The 16341-nt window shown below is 41.7% G+C and overlaps 1 protein-coding gene across 1 annotated transcript in view; it reads left to right on the top strand.

Annotated features, from left to right (window-relative positions):
- The first annotated feature begins 879 nt into the window (after positions 1-879).
- The window catches only part of lrp2b (low density lipoprotein receptor-related protein 2b), a 57372-nt gene continuing 41910 nt past the window's right edge, over positions 880-16341 (top strand). The window contains exons 1-22 of the mRNA XM_035397829.1: positions 880-1123; positions 2347-2457; positions 2576-2698; positions 3248-3364; positions 4045-4155; positions 4478-4591; positions 5015-5131; positions 6135-6278; positions 7128-7244; positions 7431-7559; positions 7727-7896; positions 8012-8235; positions 9146-9352; positions 10966-11168; positions 11336-11476; positions 11808-12017; positions 12606-12798; positions 13581-13706; positions 13923-14053; positions 14142-14279; positions 14814-15095; positions 15648-15887. Of these exons, the coding sequence (XP_035253720.1) occupies positions 1042-1123; positions 2347-2457; positions 2576-2698; positions 3248-3364; positions 4045-4155; positions 4478-4591; positions 5015-5131; positions 6135-6278; positions 7128-7244; positions 7431-7559; positions 7727-7896; positions 8012-8235; positions 9146-9352; positions 10966-11168; positions 11336-11476; positions 11808-12017; positions 12606-12798; positions 13581-13706; positions 13923-14053; positions 14142-14279; positions 14814-15095; positions 15648-15887 (3430 nt within the window). The 5' untranslated portion in view covers positions 880-1041. The remainder of the gene's footprint in view (positions 1124-2346; positions 2458-2575; positions 2699-3247; positions 3365-4044; positions 4156-4477; positions 4592-5014; positions 5132-6134; positions 6279-7127; positions 7245-7430; positions 7560-7726; positions 7897-8011; positions 8236-9145; positions 9353-10965; positions 11169-11335; positions 11477-11807; positions 12018-12605; positions 12799-13580; positions 13707-13922; positions 14054-14141; positions 14280-14813; positions 15096-15647; positions 15888-16341) is intronic.

The following is a 16341-nucleotide window of genomic DNA, read 5'->3' on the forward strand; positions in this document are numbered from 1 at the left end:
TCATTTGTATGAGATATTAAACCAAATGAATTCATTTGTTTCCTCTGGATGAAATGCCATAACACTGGTCCATCATGTTAATATTCAATTAATATAGCAGCAGGTAGCCATTGAAATAAACTGATAAAACAGTACAATACATGGCTCTTGAATTTATTCTGGAAAACACATTTTTATATCCTATGAAAGAAAACAGATTTTAGGATAGTCACTTATTATAAGGAACATTATGTTTCTAATATATCTACAGCTAACTCTTTGGTTGTATGAACCATGCATTTATCAATCAACCATCAAAGAGCAAGTTTTTGATGTGTAGATTCGAGTCCAGTATTTATGGGCTACCCCTTGGTTCAAACAAAATAATGTTTTGTCTCACAGGCTTGGATTTCCCAGATAAATAAAAAGGGGATATATTTTAAAAGCAGAAAACACAAAGTTTTTTCATGAACCATAAATTGACGATAGATTAACATCGAACATGAGACATTCTTAATCTTAACTATATATTTCATTCCAATCTAAGAACATAATTACAAGTTAGCACACCTATTTATTGTATATAAGAAAATTCAGGTTAAGTACTTTTCTGAAAGATACAACTGCTATGCCCCCTCTGATACATATACCTATAACCTTCTTGTTTTCTCAAAAGTTACTCCAATTTGTCAAACATCATTTAGTAAAAACACACTTTTGAATATCAAACAAACAATTTTACTCCATTGTACGGCAGCTAGAGTGTATGTATTTTTTTGCTGATGCTGTCAGCATTTTAGCCAGCGAAAGTTAATCTTACATGAATACTGCTGAGCCATAAACAGTATACTTTGTCTTTTAACTGAAATTTCTGTCTAAAGACCCAGGGTGAAGGACTTTCATCCATAAGGCTCGATGCCACTTGCTGGTTGCTCTTCATCAGAGGAACAACTGGAGAAGGAACTCAGTGATGAACAAACTGGAGGCACTGCGTGTTTATTGATTTTATTCTTCTTACCTACCTAAAAACCAAAACAGGAAGGCTGTTAAGCAGAATAGGGAATGTGCAGAATGGACCGTTTAGGTCTTTGTTTTTTGTCTATTATGTTAATACTTCTTTGTCAAGGGACCAGATTTGTTCAAGGTATGTATCAAATTTAATGTATGCTAATTTAATCTATGGGTATGAATCACATGATGAAAAACACCTGGATTCAATCAGCATTTGTCCTTCACTTTCACTCACCTTTTCGGCATCATTATGAAATCTAAAGGTTCGTTAAGATTCATAAATTGGCAATGTTTTTAAGATGGCACAAGACAAAAGTACTTAAAGAATTCCATAGTTTACCCTAGATAGTTCATAGCAATATATATTTGATGAATATGATTTCAACCATCTAAATGTAGTCCTCATTAGACTGAATACATTTTTAAGCTGATATCGGAGGATTTTGGGATCGGGGTGTCCGAAGCAGCACATGCATAGATGTAGCTCAAGCTATTTTACACATGTAATGGGTTTACTGAAAAGGTATGTTGGTTCATTTAATTCTCCCCATTTATTTTAGATGTTCATATCCATGCTTATTATTAAAGCAATCCCACATCCATTATCTACTTGGTTTTTGCTACAGTGTAGCCGTGATCTGTGCAGATGCCTTAAATGTGAAGTAATATGGTGCCAAATCAAATGCATTAAAACAGACAATTGAAGTGACTATATCAGATTCTATTCATGTTTTTTTCACAATATGAACACAACTGGGGCGTACAAGTGAGCTGCACGATCTACAATATCATTTCCTATTCTTTATGCACCGATCGAATAACTTCGAATTAACATGACAATTATATTCTACTAATATAATAATAATAATAATAATAATAATAATAATAATAATAATAATTAATGGGGGGGTTCTATATTATTGTTTATCTGTGTATTTAAATTCCTAATCTGGGACAATACTTATTAAAACGCATTGATTTTATGTAACGTTCTACCTCAGTTCTCTACCTCTAATCTTTAGATTTTTAAAAGCTTGACTCTAGAATTTTATGTCTGTGAAAATGACAGTCTATGCAGGTATAAACCCAGTTTACTAAATAGTAAGTGGATTCTTAGACTCCTTCCTATTTGAGATACGGTATTATGATTATTTTCAGTTGAATATTACGGATTTAAAATGTCCACTCGGGGCATTGTCCACATGGTTGGTGTACGAGATGCGCTGCCCTCAAGCTATACAGGGGACACGGAATGATTCTTACTTTTTGCGACTATTCATACAATTATGGTGTTGAGCCTGGGTGACGTCCATGACAAACTACGGGGCATTAGTGGTTCTGACTCTTGCTATCCAGGCCAATGCGAGAGCGGCCAGTTCCAGTGCTCCAACGGCCAGTGCATCAGCCAGAGCTGGCGGTGTGACGGCACCAAGGACTGCATCGATGACTCTGATGAGCTCAACTGCCGTGAGTTTCCCGACAGCGCACACCTGTACAGCCATATTTGGCTTAGTCAGCCCGTGCTCTGATGCAGGAAATGTTCATCTTTAATGCTTTTGCGCTTATTGTGCCCTGCGCCTTTCAGCGCCCCCTACCTGCAGGGCAGGGGAGTTCCAGTGTGTGACTGGAGGCGAGTGCATCTCCAGCCTGTTTGTGTGTGACGGCGAGGAGGACTGTGCCGACGGCTCGGATGAACAGCGGACCTGCGGTACGTACGGGCAAGCCACGTCTCTCCGGAGGCCCTCCCATTATTCTGACCCAGATCACTTTGTCTGTCACAGGACTGTCTCTCCCAGAGACCATAAAATTGCCCAGGTTCAGACAGTGATAATAACAGTGATCCGGCCCTTGTGGCCAGATTGTATTCAGTGTGGCCCAAGATGGTTTAATGTCATCTTTTATGATGAGAGAGAGTGTACTGCCTCCAGGTGCACTTAGTGGCAAATGGACTCCATTTGGGCCCTGGACGCAATGCTTATTATAAGTTAAGTGGCAAGAGCATTCATCTCTGATAGTGGAGTTCACTATAGGGGATATTGAAAAGGGAACAGCATCAGAATAGGAAATGCAAAATAGTGACATCACTGCTTGACTCTCAGGACCCACCTGGCGGGTAGCATAAGGTGAAAGCCACTGCAGAGTAGCATTTGCACAATGTGGCCCTGCACTCACATAGATTTAACATGACTCATTAAAGACCTCAGCATCTAGTCTTGGTGGGCTCTGATTCTGTACCCTTACTGTATGTGTTTTCCAGCTGGTCGTACTTGTAACCCGGACCAGTTCACTTGCCAGGAGGGCCAGTGCATCCCAAAGAAGTACACGTGCGACAGAGTGCAGGACTGTGTGGACAATTCAGACGAGAGAAACTGCAGTAAGCCTCATTCCTCCTTGCTCAGAAAGCTTCAGGAGATCCAGCTTAATCTGGTCTTCACCTTGTTCATTATGATCGATCTAAATGTATTAAATGTTACTGTTCCTCAGTATTTTTCACTCAGCATATGTCACTCAAGGTTTGTCACTCAGTCATTTATTTGTCTTTTGAAATGTGCTGATTTTGTCAGTTGCAGTGAGATTGAGCAAGATTTATGGCGGCTTTTCAGTCTTTTTAAACTGGAAAACAGTCACTTTCATGTACGCCTATTAAAACACAGCAGTTTCAGAAGCAGTGGAAGTGTAATAGGGGCTATTATATTGTAAACCTTGCCATAGCTCCTACTGTTCATAGTGGTATGCTGAAATACTTCACGGTTTCAGAGTAATAATTGTGTGGTATCCACTTCCCCCATGTTACACAGTTCAATTGCTGTCAGCTACAGGGAAATTCTTTCGCGTTACTCAACAGGATCTGAAATAAAATACAATAAACCCCAGGAATAGATGATATAGAGATCAAGCTGCACTTTCCTTGGCCTTTTATTTTACTTTTGGATTAATCCACAACATGGTTCACGAAAGGAACCTCACAGAAACACAGTCATTTGCTGGACAATAATGAAGTGCATGGAAGTAGATATTACAAGGAAGTAAAAGGTCCAGCATGATGTTTTCCAGACTACCCCAGCTGCACTGAAAAGACCTGTGCCAATGGAGCATGCTACAACAACTCCCAGCACTGCAATGGGATCCCGGACTGCAGAGACGGGTCAGATGAGAACAACTGCAGTAAGTGCATAGTTCAGGCCAAACAATCCAGCAGCCACACTTATATTATAACTCTCATCCACTGGCACACACACAAAGAAAACTTCCATTCAAGTAGACTGTGTGTCCTCTAAAGGTTTATTCATCCTCTATCCAAGAGATATACACACTTTGAGGTTTCGTAGTGCACATACAACTTTCACTAAATAGTTTTGCTATTAGAGAGAAGCCAGTGATACCAATAGGTGAGTGTTATTTAAATTGACTGTGGCAATGTTAAACCAAAATCTCACACAAGCTAAAATGTAGCATTTCCCATAATCCTATTGGTTTCCTTCAACAGCACAGCACTGCCCCATGCACCAGTACCAGTGCATGAATGGTTACTGCATCCCACTGTCCTTTGTGTGCGACCACTGGGATGACTGTGGAGATAACAGTGATGAGGAGGACTGTGGTGAGTAAAGAGAGGCCGCTCAGAATAATGGTTCAGACACATCAACTTCAGTTCATTGCAGAATTATTTTGTGAGTTATTGCAGCCATATTGATGCATACTTACCAAATTCAAAATTCCAGGAAGCAGGAAATTCAACATTCTGTTCAGTATGTTTATTATCATTAATATTGTTAATGTAATACATATACAATGAACATTTTAAATAAGGTTTCTGATTAGCTCCTTTGGAAAAAAATATAGACTTTCCATTAGAAATGAAAACTCAGCAGTCTCTTAGTAAAAATGTTTTAATATAAAAAAGGAACTATACTATTTTCTATTTAAGATCTATAAAATATGAACTATACTATTTTCTATAGGTGAGTATCTATGGTGACTAACTGACCTCAATGACGCTGATCATGCTCTCTCTGATCCCCAGCATATCAGAGCTGCAGTGGGAATCAGTTCACCTGCACCAGCGGCCGGTGCATCACTCAGGAATGGGTCTGTGACGGCTTCAATGACTGCGGGGACTACAGCGACGAGAGTGGATGTGGTGAGACTCAGATGCTGAAAGTACACCTGGGCACTGGAAAATATGTGATTCATACATTTAGCAAATTTTTTTCATGCATTCGACATTGATTATGTACAGTATATGAGACATTCAACAACGTGTGAAATATTCATTAAATGTATGAAACATTTTAAAATAATTAACATACAAAAACTGAAAATTAAGAGATGACACATTTGCTAAATGTTTGAATTGTGTTAAAATATCACTAAATAATAAAATGTCCTTGTAACGTTTAGATTTTCATCATAAATTTATCATTTTGGAATAGCTTATACAGTACATTCCGCAGACTCACCATTTCACATTAGATAAATATGAGAACTAATCGCATTTTTGGATTAAATATGGGATGAAATGTGTGAAAAAGGCAGGTCTTTAGCATCCTATTGCTAACAAGATATTAACAGACAGTCCAAGTCTCTCAAAAGTTCTCGGAGTTTCCATATGCCCCACATACCTTGATGAATAAAATCTAAAATGATACAATATCTTCCACAAATAGTTCTCGCATGGAAAGATTCACTTATTCATGCAGTTCCTCGTCTCCTCCAGTTCTTTGAGTCAAAAATCATGTGACACTTGGTAAATGATCTATGCTCACGCTCGTGACTAGTATAAAGTTAAAACATGTCAAAGTCCTGTTTTATCAGAGACACTGTGTAATGATCGGTATTTGGTATATAGATCATTATTGCTTCACAGAAACATGCTGTTATATTATTTAAACTCCCTCTAGGGTATAGAGGACATTTGCTTTCTTCTTTTTGGCAGACGTATCCCTTTCTGGATGTAATTAATTTTGTCCATGTTTACGAAAAGAATTGAATTTTAAATGATTTGCTCAGAACTGTCCCCACGGCACTGTTGGTCTATAACTTAAAATGAGACCATTTTAAAACCCTGCACACTAAATAGTGTCAGATTGAAACGAATTGTCTCAGTAGTATGTGAATGCATATGTGCACTTATGCATTTTCAGATAGCAACTCGCGAGACTGTTACCCTGGAGAGTGGGCATGCCCAGGCGCTCCTCTCTGTGTGCCCATAGGCAAGGTATGTGACGGACACGCTGACTGTCCCAATGGAGCAGACGAGACCAATGCAACTGCCCAGCTGACCTGCAGTGAGTCCATACATTTCCACAGCACGATAATACAAAGTAATGCAGCCATCAGAACCTTTCAGGGTCAGTTACAATAACAGTTCATTTGTAGTGAAATGTGAGGTACATGATTGTATTGTAAGTGCACTGTTATTTGTTATAGTAACACAATCCATTATTGGTATTTATTTATGCTATTACTTATTTGGTGACTCACAGGAGGCCATCACCCCCCCACCTCCCTCCCCTCACCGTCACCAAGTCAGCTGTATCCATCCTTGTCAGATAAACATTGGAATGTTTTATATGTGGGGTTTGTATGCATGAGTGTGTGCGTGTGTATCTAAAATACATTATGTATCTTCAAAGTGACAGACTGCTCTCTTACAAAAAGGCAGTCTCCCGGATGTTGCGTTTTATTACAGATTATAATCTTAGGCCAAGGGATAAGGCTGTACACTTTATTATTTTATTGTTTCACCTCATAAGTGACTCATGACTTGCATTCATTATTATCTTTTTGGTTGTAAATCTTCCTGTTTATCTTTCCCAGTAGGATTTTTACAGTGACCTTTTCTAAAGTTATTTCCCTGCCCCAGTCTTTCCTGTGACCCCTTGAGTAACAACTCGAAATTTACATAACTGAGATGATGTGGTTGTCCGTAAATGCACTCAATCCCCATGAAACCCCTATCTCAGACCTGCAGTACATTGGCTGTCTGGTCCAAGTCAGGTTTTATACGATACAATTATCTGATTGCCTATGAAATTATAGCTTTACCAAAGAGGTCATGGGGGAATTCAGTGGGAGTAGTGCTGTGAAACAGTCGCCACGGGCTCAGCACGAGCTCCTCTTGGTCATTCCTTCAGGTCTGGAGCAGTGCTCTGCACTAAGCTGTGAGTACCACTGTCACGCCACCCCAATGGGCGGAGCCTGTTACTGTCCTGACGGCTTCGTTGTGGCTAATGACAGTCGCACCTGTGTCGGTGAGTCCCTCTTACGTGTGGAAAAGCACTATAAAGTCTGGCATGCAATCACAACCGATCAAAGTTGAAAGCATATTATGGTTCAAAGGGCTTTCAATCAACAAATTATGGAATTGACATGATCAGCAGTATGACAATGTACTGGTTGGTGGTGATTGGAAGTGATGCCCTGGATGTGTTTTCCAGACTATAATGACTGCAAAATCTGGGGTATCTGTGACCATTTCTGTGAGGATCGCCCTGGCACACATCGCTGCAGCTGCGCAAATGGGTACTTCCTGGAACAGGGGCACATTTGCCGGGCGAATGTGTCAGGTAGAGTAAATAAAGCAGCCCCTCATACCCCATGGCATAAGTGTTCACGACATCATCACTCACAGTCCTCCATACACTAACCTATAGATCATTTATTTACAGTCTTTAATTGAATTGTATGACCTGCAATAGCCTGATCCTTAACCTATTTCTCTTCCCCCTGTAAGATGGCCTCCCTCAGCTTATCTTCTCCAATGGCCAGGATGTGATGATGGCGGATGTGCACGGGCGGCTTGTTAGGACCCTGGCCCAATCAGAGAACAAGGGCCGAGCTATGGGCGTGGCATTCCACTGGCACAGACGGCGGGTCTTCTGGACCGACACTGTCAATAAGAAGGTTCGCAGAGATACTGCTGTTGCCTTTGGATTTCATCCACTGGCTTCAGTCACCCTTACAGTACCCAGCCACTTCCTGCACACGATATCCTCATGGTGATCTCGTGTCACTCCAGGTCTACTCAGTGAATTATGATGGGGGGGACCTGAAGGAGGTGCTGTCAGTTGCGGTGAACAGTCCTGAAAACATCGCCGTGGACTGGATCAATTTCAAGCTGTACGTGGTCGAGAGTTCAGTGGACCGAATTGACCTGTGTGACTTCAGCGGGGGGAACCGAGTCACTCTGATTGGAGAGAACCTCTTGACCCCCCACGGGCTGGCACTAGACTCCACAGTTGGGTGAGCCGAGCGACATGTATCATAACCCTAAATGTAGAGTGGTGTTTAAAGTCAAAGCCTCCATAAGTATTTAATCTTTATAATTCTCTCTATAACTTATAATGCGTTATATCTCATTGATAAAGATGTGACAGCCACGTTTAACATTTATATCTTTAAACATTAATGTTTTTAAAATATTTTTTTTTTGGAAAAAGTTATTTGTAAATTACAAGGACTTGACTATTTTATCTGTGGAATCTCGTTTTCAAATGTGTGTTCAACATATTTGTGATGATATATTTGTGTGATATACTATATGAAAACAGTTTTCAACATCTATCATGTAGTCATGCTGAGCTAATGTTCTTATTTCACAAACATTTTTACAGAATTCACATTTTTAAAAGCAATTTTTAAATAACATTTTAAATAATGCTATGTTTAAAGGCAATGTTGCATAGACCCTTTAGGTAATCTTGAACTTGAATGGCTTAGTAACCACCCATGGATACTTTTTACTTTCTGATATTTGGTTGGATTTGTCATTCTGTCCTGCTCAACAGCAACAGATGGCACATTTATGTGTGGTTGTGTTACAGTTGAACCCGATACTTTTCCAGACATTAATTTTCATATGGAGACATATGGAGACATTATGGTTCCAGGTGGACACAAATGGATTTTAAAATCCATATTAGTTTTAATGCTGAATGCTAATTATAAGTATGCATCATTGATAATCTTTTAGGCATTGATCACCTTTTGAGGGAACTCTTATGTTCTGGACCCAGAATGCAATGAATTATTAATGTACTGACATTAGGATTACTATTTGTAAAGTGAATACTTCATATAGTTCATTGTCTGCAGTGAGACCCTGTGCAATGAAGTGAACATTAGATGATGTTCTGCCCTCTGTGCATCTCAGGTACATGTTCTTCACTGACAAGGGCTACAGCAATGAAGAGGTCAAGCTGGAGAGGGCCTTCATGGATGGCAGCAACCGGGTGGACTTGGTCAAGACCAGGCTGGGTGCTCCTTCTGGCATCACCCTGGATATCGTTACCCAGAGAGTGTACTGGGCGGACAGCCATTTTGATGTGGTGGAGACGGTCACCTACAATGGCCTGGAAAGGTAGTGTGGGAGGAAGCATGCCTGTAGATGATTGGAGTCCTAGCCTTTTCAAAGTCTATATTTCACAGGCTGCTGTAGTTTTTTCGTGTGGTTGCCTTAGGCAATCACACTAATATTATCTCACATATTCTTATTATTTATTATTCCTCCAATTTTTTGGACCGCTACTCCTCCCACAGTTTTCGCACCACATACACGTGCAATATGTCAAATCGATCAGCTTGATCGGGAATGGTGTGCTATTACTTTGTGGAAAGGCTCGCTGCACGGTTTTTGAGAAATATTACTTTTTTGGGGCAATTTTTCCTATGAATGGGGACTGTGACGTCATTCACATGTGAGTGATGAAGTTACAGCATTGGTCGGCTTTGCACACGTGATACGTTTTCACCTGGTTTATCTACTGGGTTTTCAGAACCCAGAGACGGTGCATATCTCCCTTTTTGTCGTAATTACAGAAAACACACATTTGTGAACCTCAAATCCTGTATACCACAATGTAGATAAGACCTTGACGAAGACGTACATGTACGGATTGTGTTGTTCAAATGAGGTTTCCTGGCGACTTAGCCACCAGAAATGATAGAGCTGAATGCGGAAGTGAACGCGATAAAACGGTATTCCAAATGCAAAATTACAAATGAAAACGCTGTCAGCTAGGTATATCAACAAACATATGGCTTAGGCATACCCAGAAGTCCTCAATAATATTAGTATTTCACAAGATACTACGCAAATTCGTTGACGACGTTTTGTCAAGTGCAGCGTCTTTGAATGCTAGTGCCGTCAAAGAGTGAGTGCATTTAATGCGATGATGAGAAAACTTTCGGTTGACCTAAAACCGATATTCCAAAACCAAAATTAGACGTGTTATATGTGGTTAGAAAGCTTATACTCTCACCTACTGAAGGAATGAATTCTCAATCAAGCCAGCCTGTACTAAAAAGTGCAACAACGCCATCAACAACACGTGTGCAGCAGCTTCTGGTCCGGTCTTACTCCAGAAAACGATGTCATCTTGTAATACCACACATGTTGCTTTGGATGTTGTCGAACTTTGTACTACAATCTGGCTTGATCTACACTTCATCGATCCAATAGGTGACAGAATAAGCTTTCTAACTATGTATAATATGTCAAATTTTACTTTTGTAATACCGTTTTATATGCCGTCGTATTCGAAAGGTTCATCTCATTATAGATGCATTACGCATTCTTTCTAGCAGTGACAGCAACGTTTTCTCACCCCAATGCGTTTGCTACAGTACACAGCGCCGCTTGTCTGTCGATGTACCCCTCGTTACAACAGAAGCTAGTACTACTGGCTACCAGCCAATACTTATTCACAGAAGCTGTATTTAAAATGAGTTAAAATTTCTAACACATAGGCCTATTTCGCGCCTCATTTTCGGTCTTGAAAATTCGACTCGGCTAACACGTAATCGGCTACTATCCTCTGTCTATGAGTTGGTCTCTAAGGTAACAGATTAAACTCTGATATACAGCATCAGCTAATTTCACCATGCTCTAAAGACAAAGCATGCTGTATTTTGTGGCACAGCAACAGTGACAGTGTTGTTGCCAGTAAAATGATAGCGGTTCTCATCTTTCAGGAAAACAGTACTGAATGGAGGTACTCAGGTTCCACACCCGTATGGCCTGTCCGTTTTCGAGAACCACGTCTTCTTCACAGACTGGACTAAGATGGGTGTCGTACAGGCCAACAGGTTCAACGGGAGCAACCCAAAACTCTTGTACCGCACCACAAGCCGCCCCGGTCACATTGTGGTCTCACATGGCGTCCTACAACCTGTTGGTGAGAAAAATCTGTGTGAAAAATGATGATGAATAGGATGTCCAATGTTGAACCCAGAAAGTTTGATTTTGTCATATACCCAATTTATGTATATGTGTCTTCTGTAGTTTTGCTTGCCGCATTGCTTTTACCACTCTGTGTTTCTCCCCCTCCCTTTCTCCTCATAGTGAAGAACCCCTGCGGCCGCCACAATGGGGGCTGCGAGCACATCTGCGTGCTGAGCCACCGCACTGACAATGATGGGCTGGGATTCCGCTGCAAGTGTCGCCTAGGCTACGATCTGCAGCCCGACCGCCACTCCTGTTTCAGTGAGTCACAGTGTACACTTGGGAAGGGACTGGTGTGACAGAGGGCTACAGCTGTCGGCATGCTGTATCTTTAGGGTATCCAGAAAGGAAGGTTACCATTTGTGTGATGGGTTTCAGTTAAAAGAACTAGCAATGGGATCTGTTTTAAAGGTTATTAGCTTCAGAAGTGAAGCTACATGAAGACACTTACATTCTTTTCAGTAGCATTAGTCTATTGCAAGTTTCTTCTGTTCTTTTCTAATATCCTGTCTCTGGTTGGTGACCTGCAGCAAATGCGTGTCATATTTCAATTTTTTGAGGTCTCCTCTTTTCCTTTTTTTCTTGCCATCAGAGTTGACAGACTTCCTGTTGGTGGCAACACAGACAGCGGTACGGGGCATCCCATTGAACCAGTCCATGCAAGAGGACGTGATCCTCCCCCTTAGTGGCCTGGGGGCCACCTTCTCCTCCTCTGCTGTGGAGTATGATGGGAAGGAGGAAGCTGTTTTCTACAATGACAGGACCAGGGCACTCATTTACAAGGCGGCTGTCAATGGCACGAGTGAGTCTAAGATCCACATTCTGGACTGCATGGGTTTGATTTTCAAGCCACCGGCTCATTTCATAGGTTCAAGTGGGTTCAGGGACTTCTTCCATCATATATCAATTGAAGAGAATTGTGGGAAAATAGTAATCCAAGTAAAACTTCTCTTAACTTGCCAATTCCATTAATCTTACTCAAAAAATATACATATACGAAGCAGTTAAAAGTTTTTGAAGAGTAAGCAGCTTCCATATGTATACGTCAGTATGTGTCCATTGTTAAAGATCATTGTTTTATTGTGCAGTGCATATCCACCCCTCCCCCCACCAAAAAAAGAGCCAACAAGGATAGTCTGTAACAATAACATATTCAAAAGCCTGATAGCCAGCAGACTATGCCAATATAAAAATATTATATATATATTTGTTCCCAGAAAGAGAGTTCTTTTAAACTGAAGATTAAAGTGTAAACCTGATATAAATGAGACACCAGAGCTTGCAAGAGGAAACAGGCATGACCCTGTCAGCATGCTAAATCATCCTCTCAGTGGTGAGTTGAGTGTCTGTTGTGGTTGCGAGAGTGTTGTTTAACATTGTTGTACTACAGGTCAGCAGATCCTGACAGGCTACAGAATTGGAATGGTTGAATCCATGGCATACGACTGGACCTCCAAGGTTCTGTTCTGGACATCCTCCTCCTACCGGACGATCGTTGCATTCAAGGTGACGGACAAGTCTCGACGGGACATCGTGACGGGCCTGAAAAATCCTCGGGGCATTGCAGTGCACCCCAGTGCTGGGTGAGCCATCGAATGCTGCAGGAAGACATGCTGCTGTCATGCATTTGATACTTAAAAGGCAACGTGTCACTTGACCTGGAACCTTATAGTTATATCCATAGTTATATATAGCTAACAGTATTGAGTATGAATCCTAGGAAGTTATACTTATCTTATACAACACCTTTGTCAGACCACACTTATTGAGTATTGTGTGCAGTTGTGGAAGCATACTAAAATAAAGATATAGAAGCTCTGAAAAAGGTTCAAAGAAGGGCAACCAAATTGGTTTCTGGTATGAAAGATATGTTATGCGGAAGGACTTAAAATGCTTAACCTCTTCAAGCTTAGTTAAATGAGACTTAGGGCATTTTGAGTGAGGCTTTTAAATCCATAAAAGGAATTAACAAAGTGAGCTACAAGAGATTCTTCAGGTTAATTTTAGTTAGTAGAATGAGGGCACATAAATGTAAATTAGCAAAAAGTGAATTCCTCACAGACATTAGGTAGGTAAGTATTCATTCACACAGAGAGTAGTCATTGTGTGGAATAGCTTGCCAGGTCATGTAGCAAAGAGAGTTTTCAAGACCAGGCTTGATATGGTACAAGATACTATCTAGGTTGTAGGTAAACTGATCACTAGGTACACTTTAGTGGTTAAGAAAAATGGTAAGCATTGTGTGGCTGAAAGCCCTGTTCTCATCATTATGCCACGTTATGTTATCTTCTATTTAAGGTCATTCAAAGAGAGGGTTTCCACGGTATGCTATTTGATGTTAGTGTGAAATCATGTGCCCCTGCAGATACCTTTTTTGGTCGGACTGGTATCGCCCTGCTGTGATCATGAGAGCCTTCCCAGATGGCAGCAACGCAATTCCCCTCATCAACACCACTCTGGGTTGGCCCAATGGGCTTGCCGTAGACTACATGTACGGTGAAAGCCCCACGTGTCTGTTTCTGCACCAGACATTCTTATTGCTATTCGATATGTATGTGCCTGCGTGTGTTTTAGTTAGATCTGTTGATTCATCACCAAAGGTAGTGCAGTTTCATTGCATGATGACTGCACGTGTAATTCATTCTGAATTGGCAGGTTTAATTAATTGCCATGCTCAGGTTTTCTCTGGTATGGCTCCATCCCCAAGGTTGGACCGGGTCTACTGGGTGGATGCACTCCTGGATAAGATTGAACACGTTGACCTGCACGGTCAGGACAGGCAGACTTTCCCCAACATCGGACAGATCACCGAGCCATTCTCCCTCACCATCCACACAGGTGGGGACATCCACCTCTGGAAATCGGAGGCTCATTTTGATCATGATTGCCTCTCTCTTATCATTGCGCTTGTGCTTCTCTCCCTCAGATCACCTTTTCGTGTCCGACTGGAGGACGAGGGCGGTGTTCCGCCTGCGGAAAAGAGATGGGGGAAACATCATCCCCATCCGGCAGGGCATCTACGGGATAATGAGCGTAAAGGCCTACACTGCTTCGCTTCACAGCAGTGAGTAAACGACAGGAATCACTTCCCTCAGCGCAGTGATGTGCTCAATGTTTAGGATCAAATACTAGCTGAAAAAAAACCCCATCTTTTCTGGTAAATGGACTGCATTTATATAGCGCTTTTATCCAAAGCGCTTTACAATTGATGCCTCTCATTCGCCATAGCAGTTAGGGGTTAGGGGTTAGGCGTCTTGCTCAAGGACACTTCGACACACCCAGGACGGGGTTTGAACTGGCAACCCTCCGACTGCCAGACAATCGGTCTTACCTCCTGAGCTATGTCGCCCCATTTTCTATTAAAATTTCCTGAACAAATGTTTCCTATTTCTTCTTTTTCATTAAAGTGTCTTTGTGAGAGTGTCTCTGTTAAAGGTGCTATAGAATAATTGAAAACTTCTCTCCTATTAATTTTCATACACAGTTTGCCATGTGTTAAAGGAAACATCCATGTTGGTGTTCTGTATGGCGAATCACTCATAAAGGGAGCTATAAGATAAATAGAAAAATGTTGAGTTTAAATGTTTCTCCTGCACAGATTTTGGCAGCAAATGCAATTCTCCCGTCCTGAATGGCCGCTGCAGTCACTTCTGCTTCCCAACGCCCACGTCCGGTCGCGTGTGCGGCTGTCCCTATGGCATGAAGCTGCAGGAGAACCAGCGCGACTGCGTGAAGGACGACTCGGTGCCACCGCCGGACACCAGCTGCGGGTCCTACTCCTTCCCCTGCGATGAGGGCCGCTGCATCCCCAACTCCTACCGCTGTGACGGCAAACAGGACTGCGTAGACAACACGGACGAAACCAACTGCACCGATTCAGGTGAGCTGATGAGCCTGTGTGTCTGGATCAGTGTGCGCCTGTGTGTGCGTGGGTCTGTGTGTGTGTCTGTAGGTGTGTGTATATTTGTAGGCCTGTGTGTCCGCGTCTGTAAATGTGCATGTGTGTTGTAGGTTTGTGCCTGTGTCAGTGTGCATAAATGTCTTCATTCGTCTTTATTAAAAACCACAGCTGTGTCATCCCATTCTCAGCACTAAGGACCACAGGGGCAGGTCTTACACACAATAAAACCACAGATGCCATTTTTTTCATACAGTGATGCTTATACAATGCTCAGATCTATATATAGGAGTTAGTCTTGTAACGTAAAGGTCACAGGTTCGATTCCCAGGTAGGACACTGCCATTGTGTCCTTGAGCAAGGTACTTAACCTGCATTATATATTATTTCTATATAAATGCTATATAAAAAGCTGTGTAAATCGCTCTGGATTAGAGCGTCTGCTAAATGCATGTAATGTAATGTAATATATGGAACACAAAAACACAGGGTGAAATACGTTACCATTACATCTACGCCTTGTCCTCTCGACAGGGATGACCTGCTCCCCTCGCGCATTCACCTGCGGGAACAAGCGCTGCATCCCCTCCGCATGGCGCTGTGATGGCCAGGATGACTGCGGAGACGGGACGGACGAGGACAACTGCCCCACCCGGCGACCGACCACCTGCGGCTCATCGCACTTCGCCTGTGCCAACGGCAACTGTGTCCCCAGCAGCTGGGTGTGTGACGCGGACAACGACTGTGGGGACGGCTCAGATGAGAGGAACTGCAGTGAGTATAGAGACGCCAGGACAGGGAGGAGCCAATCCATCTGAATCCTTGAGAGCGGGAGAATTCTCTGCATTTTATTGTAATTGTACGAGGACTAATCTTTATAGTCCATTAATTATTTATTAAAATGTATGCAGAAATTAAGACAATTAAGGAGGTTTCGTGGACATGGATTTCTTATTTTTATAATATCTCCATCAACCAATTCTGTGCAATTCAGCCTAGGATATGTAGTATGTATTATTTAATATAGCAGTCATATGATTCCTGATATTTAATATTCAACATAATCTAACAGTTTAAGTGTGCACAGTTTCTGTGGTGCTATACTGTATCAGCCTTTCATATATATGAGTGAAAGTATAGTGTAAGGTAACTGAAAGGGTGTAGGTTTGAGTCATGGATAAAAATTGTTGTGCTGTTGTACCCTTGTGTGAGGTGCTTACACTGTTTT

This window comes from Anguilla anguilla, chromosome 2 (assembly GCF_013347855.1).
Source record: "Anguilla anguilla isolate fAngAng1 chromosome 2, fAngAng1.pri, whole genome shotgun sequence".
Classification (NCBI taxonomy): Eukaryota; Metazoa; Chordata; class Actinopteri; order Anguilliformes; family Anguillidae; genus Anguilla; species Anguilla anguilla.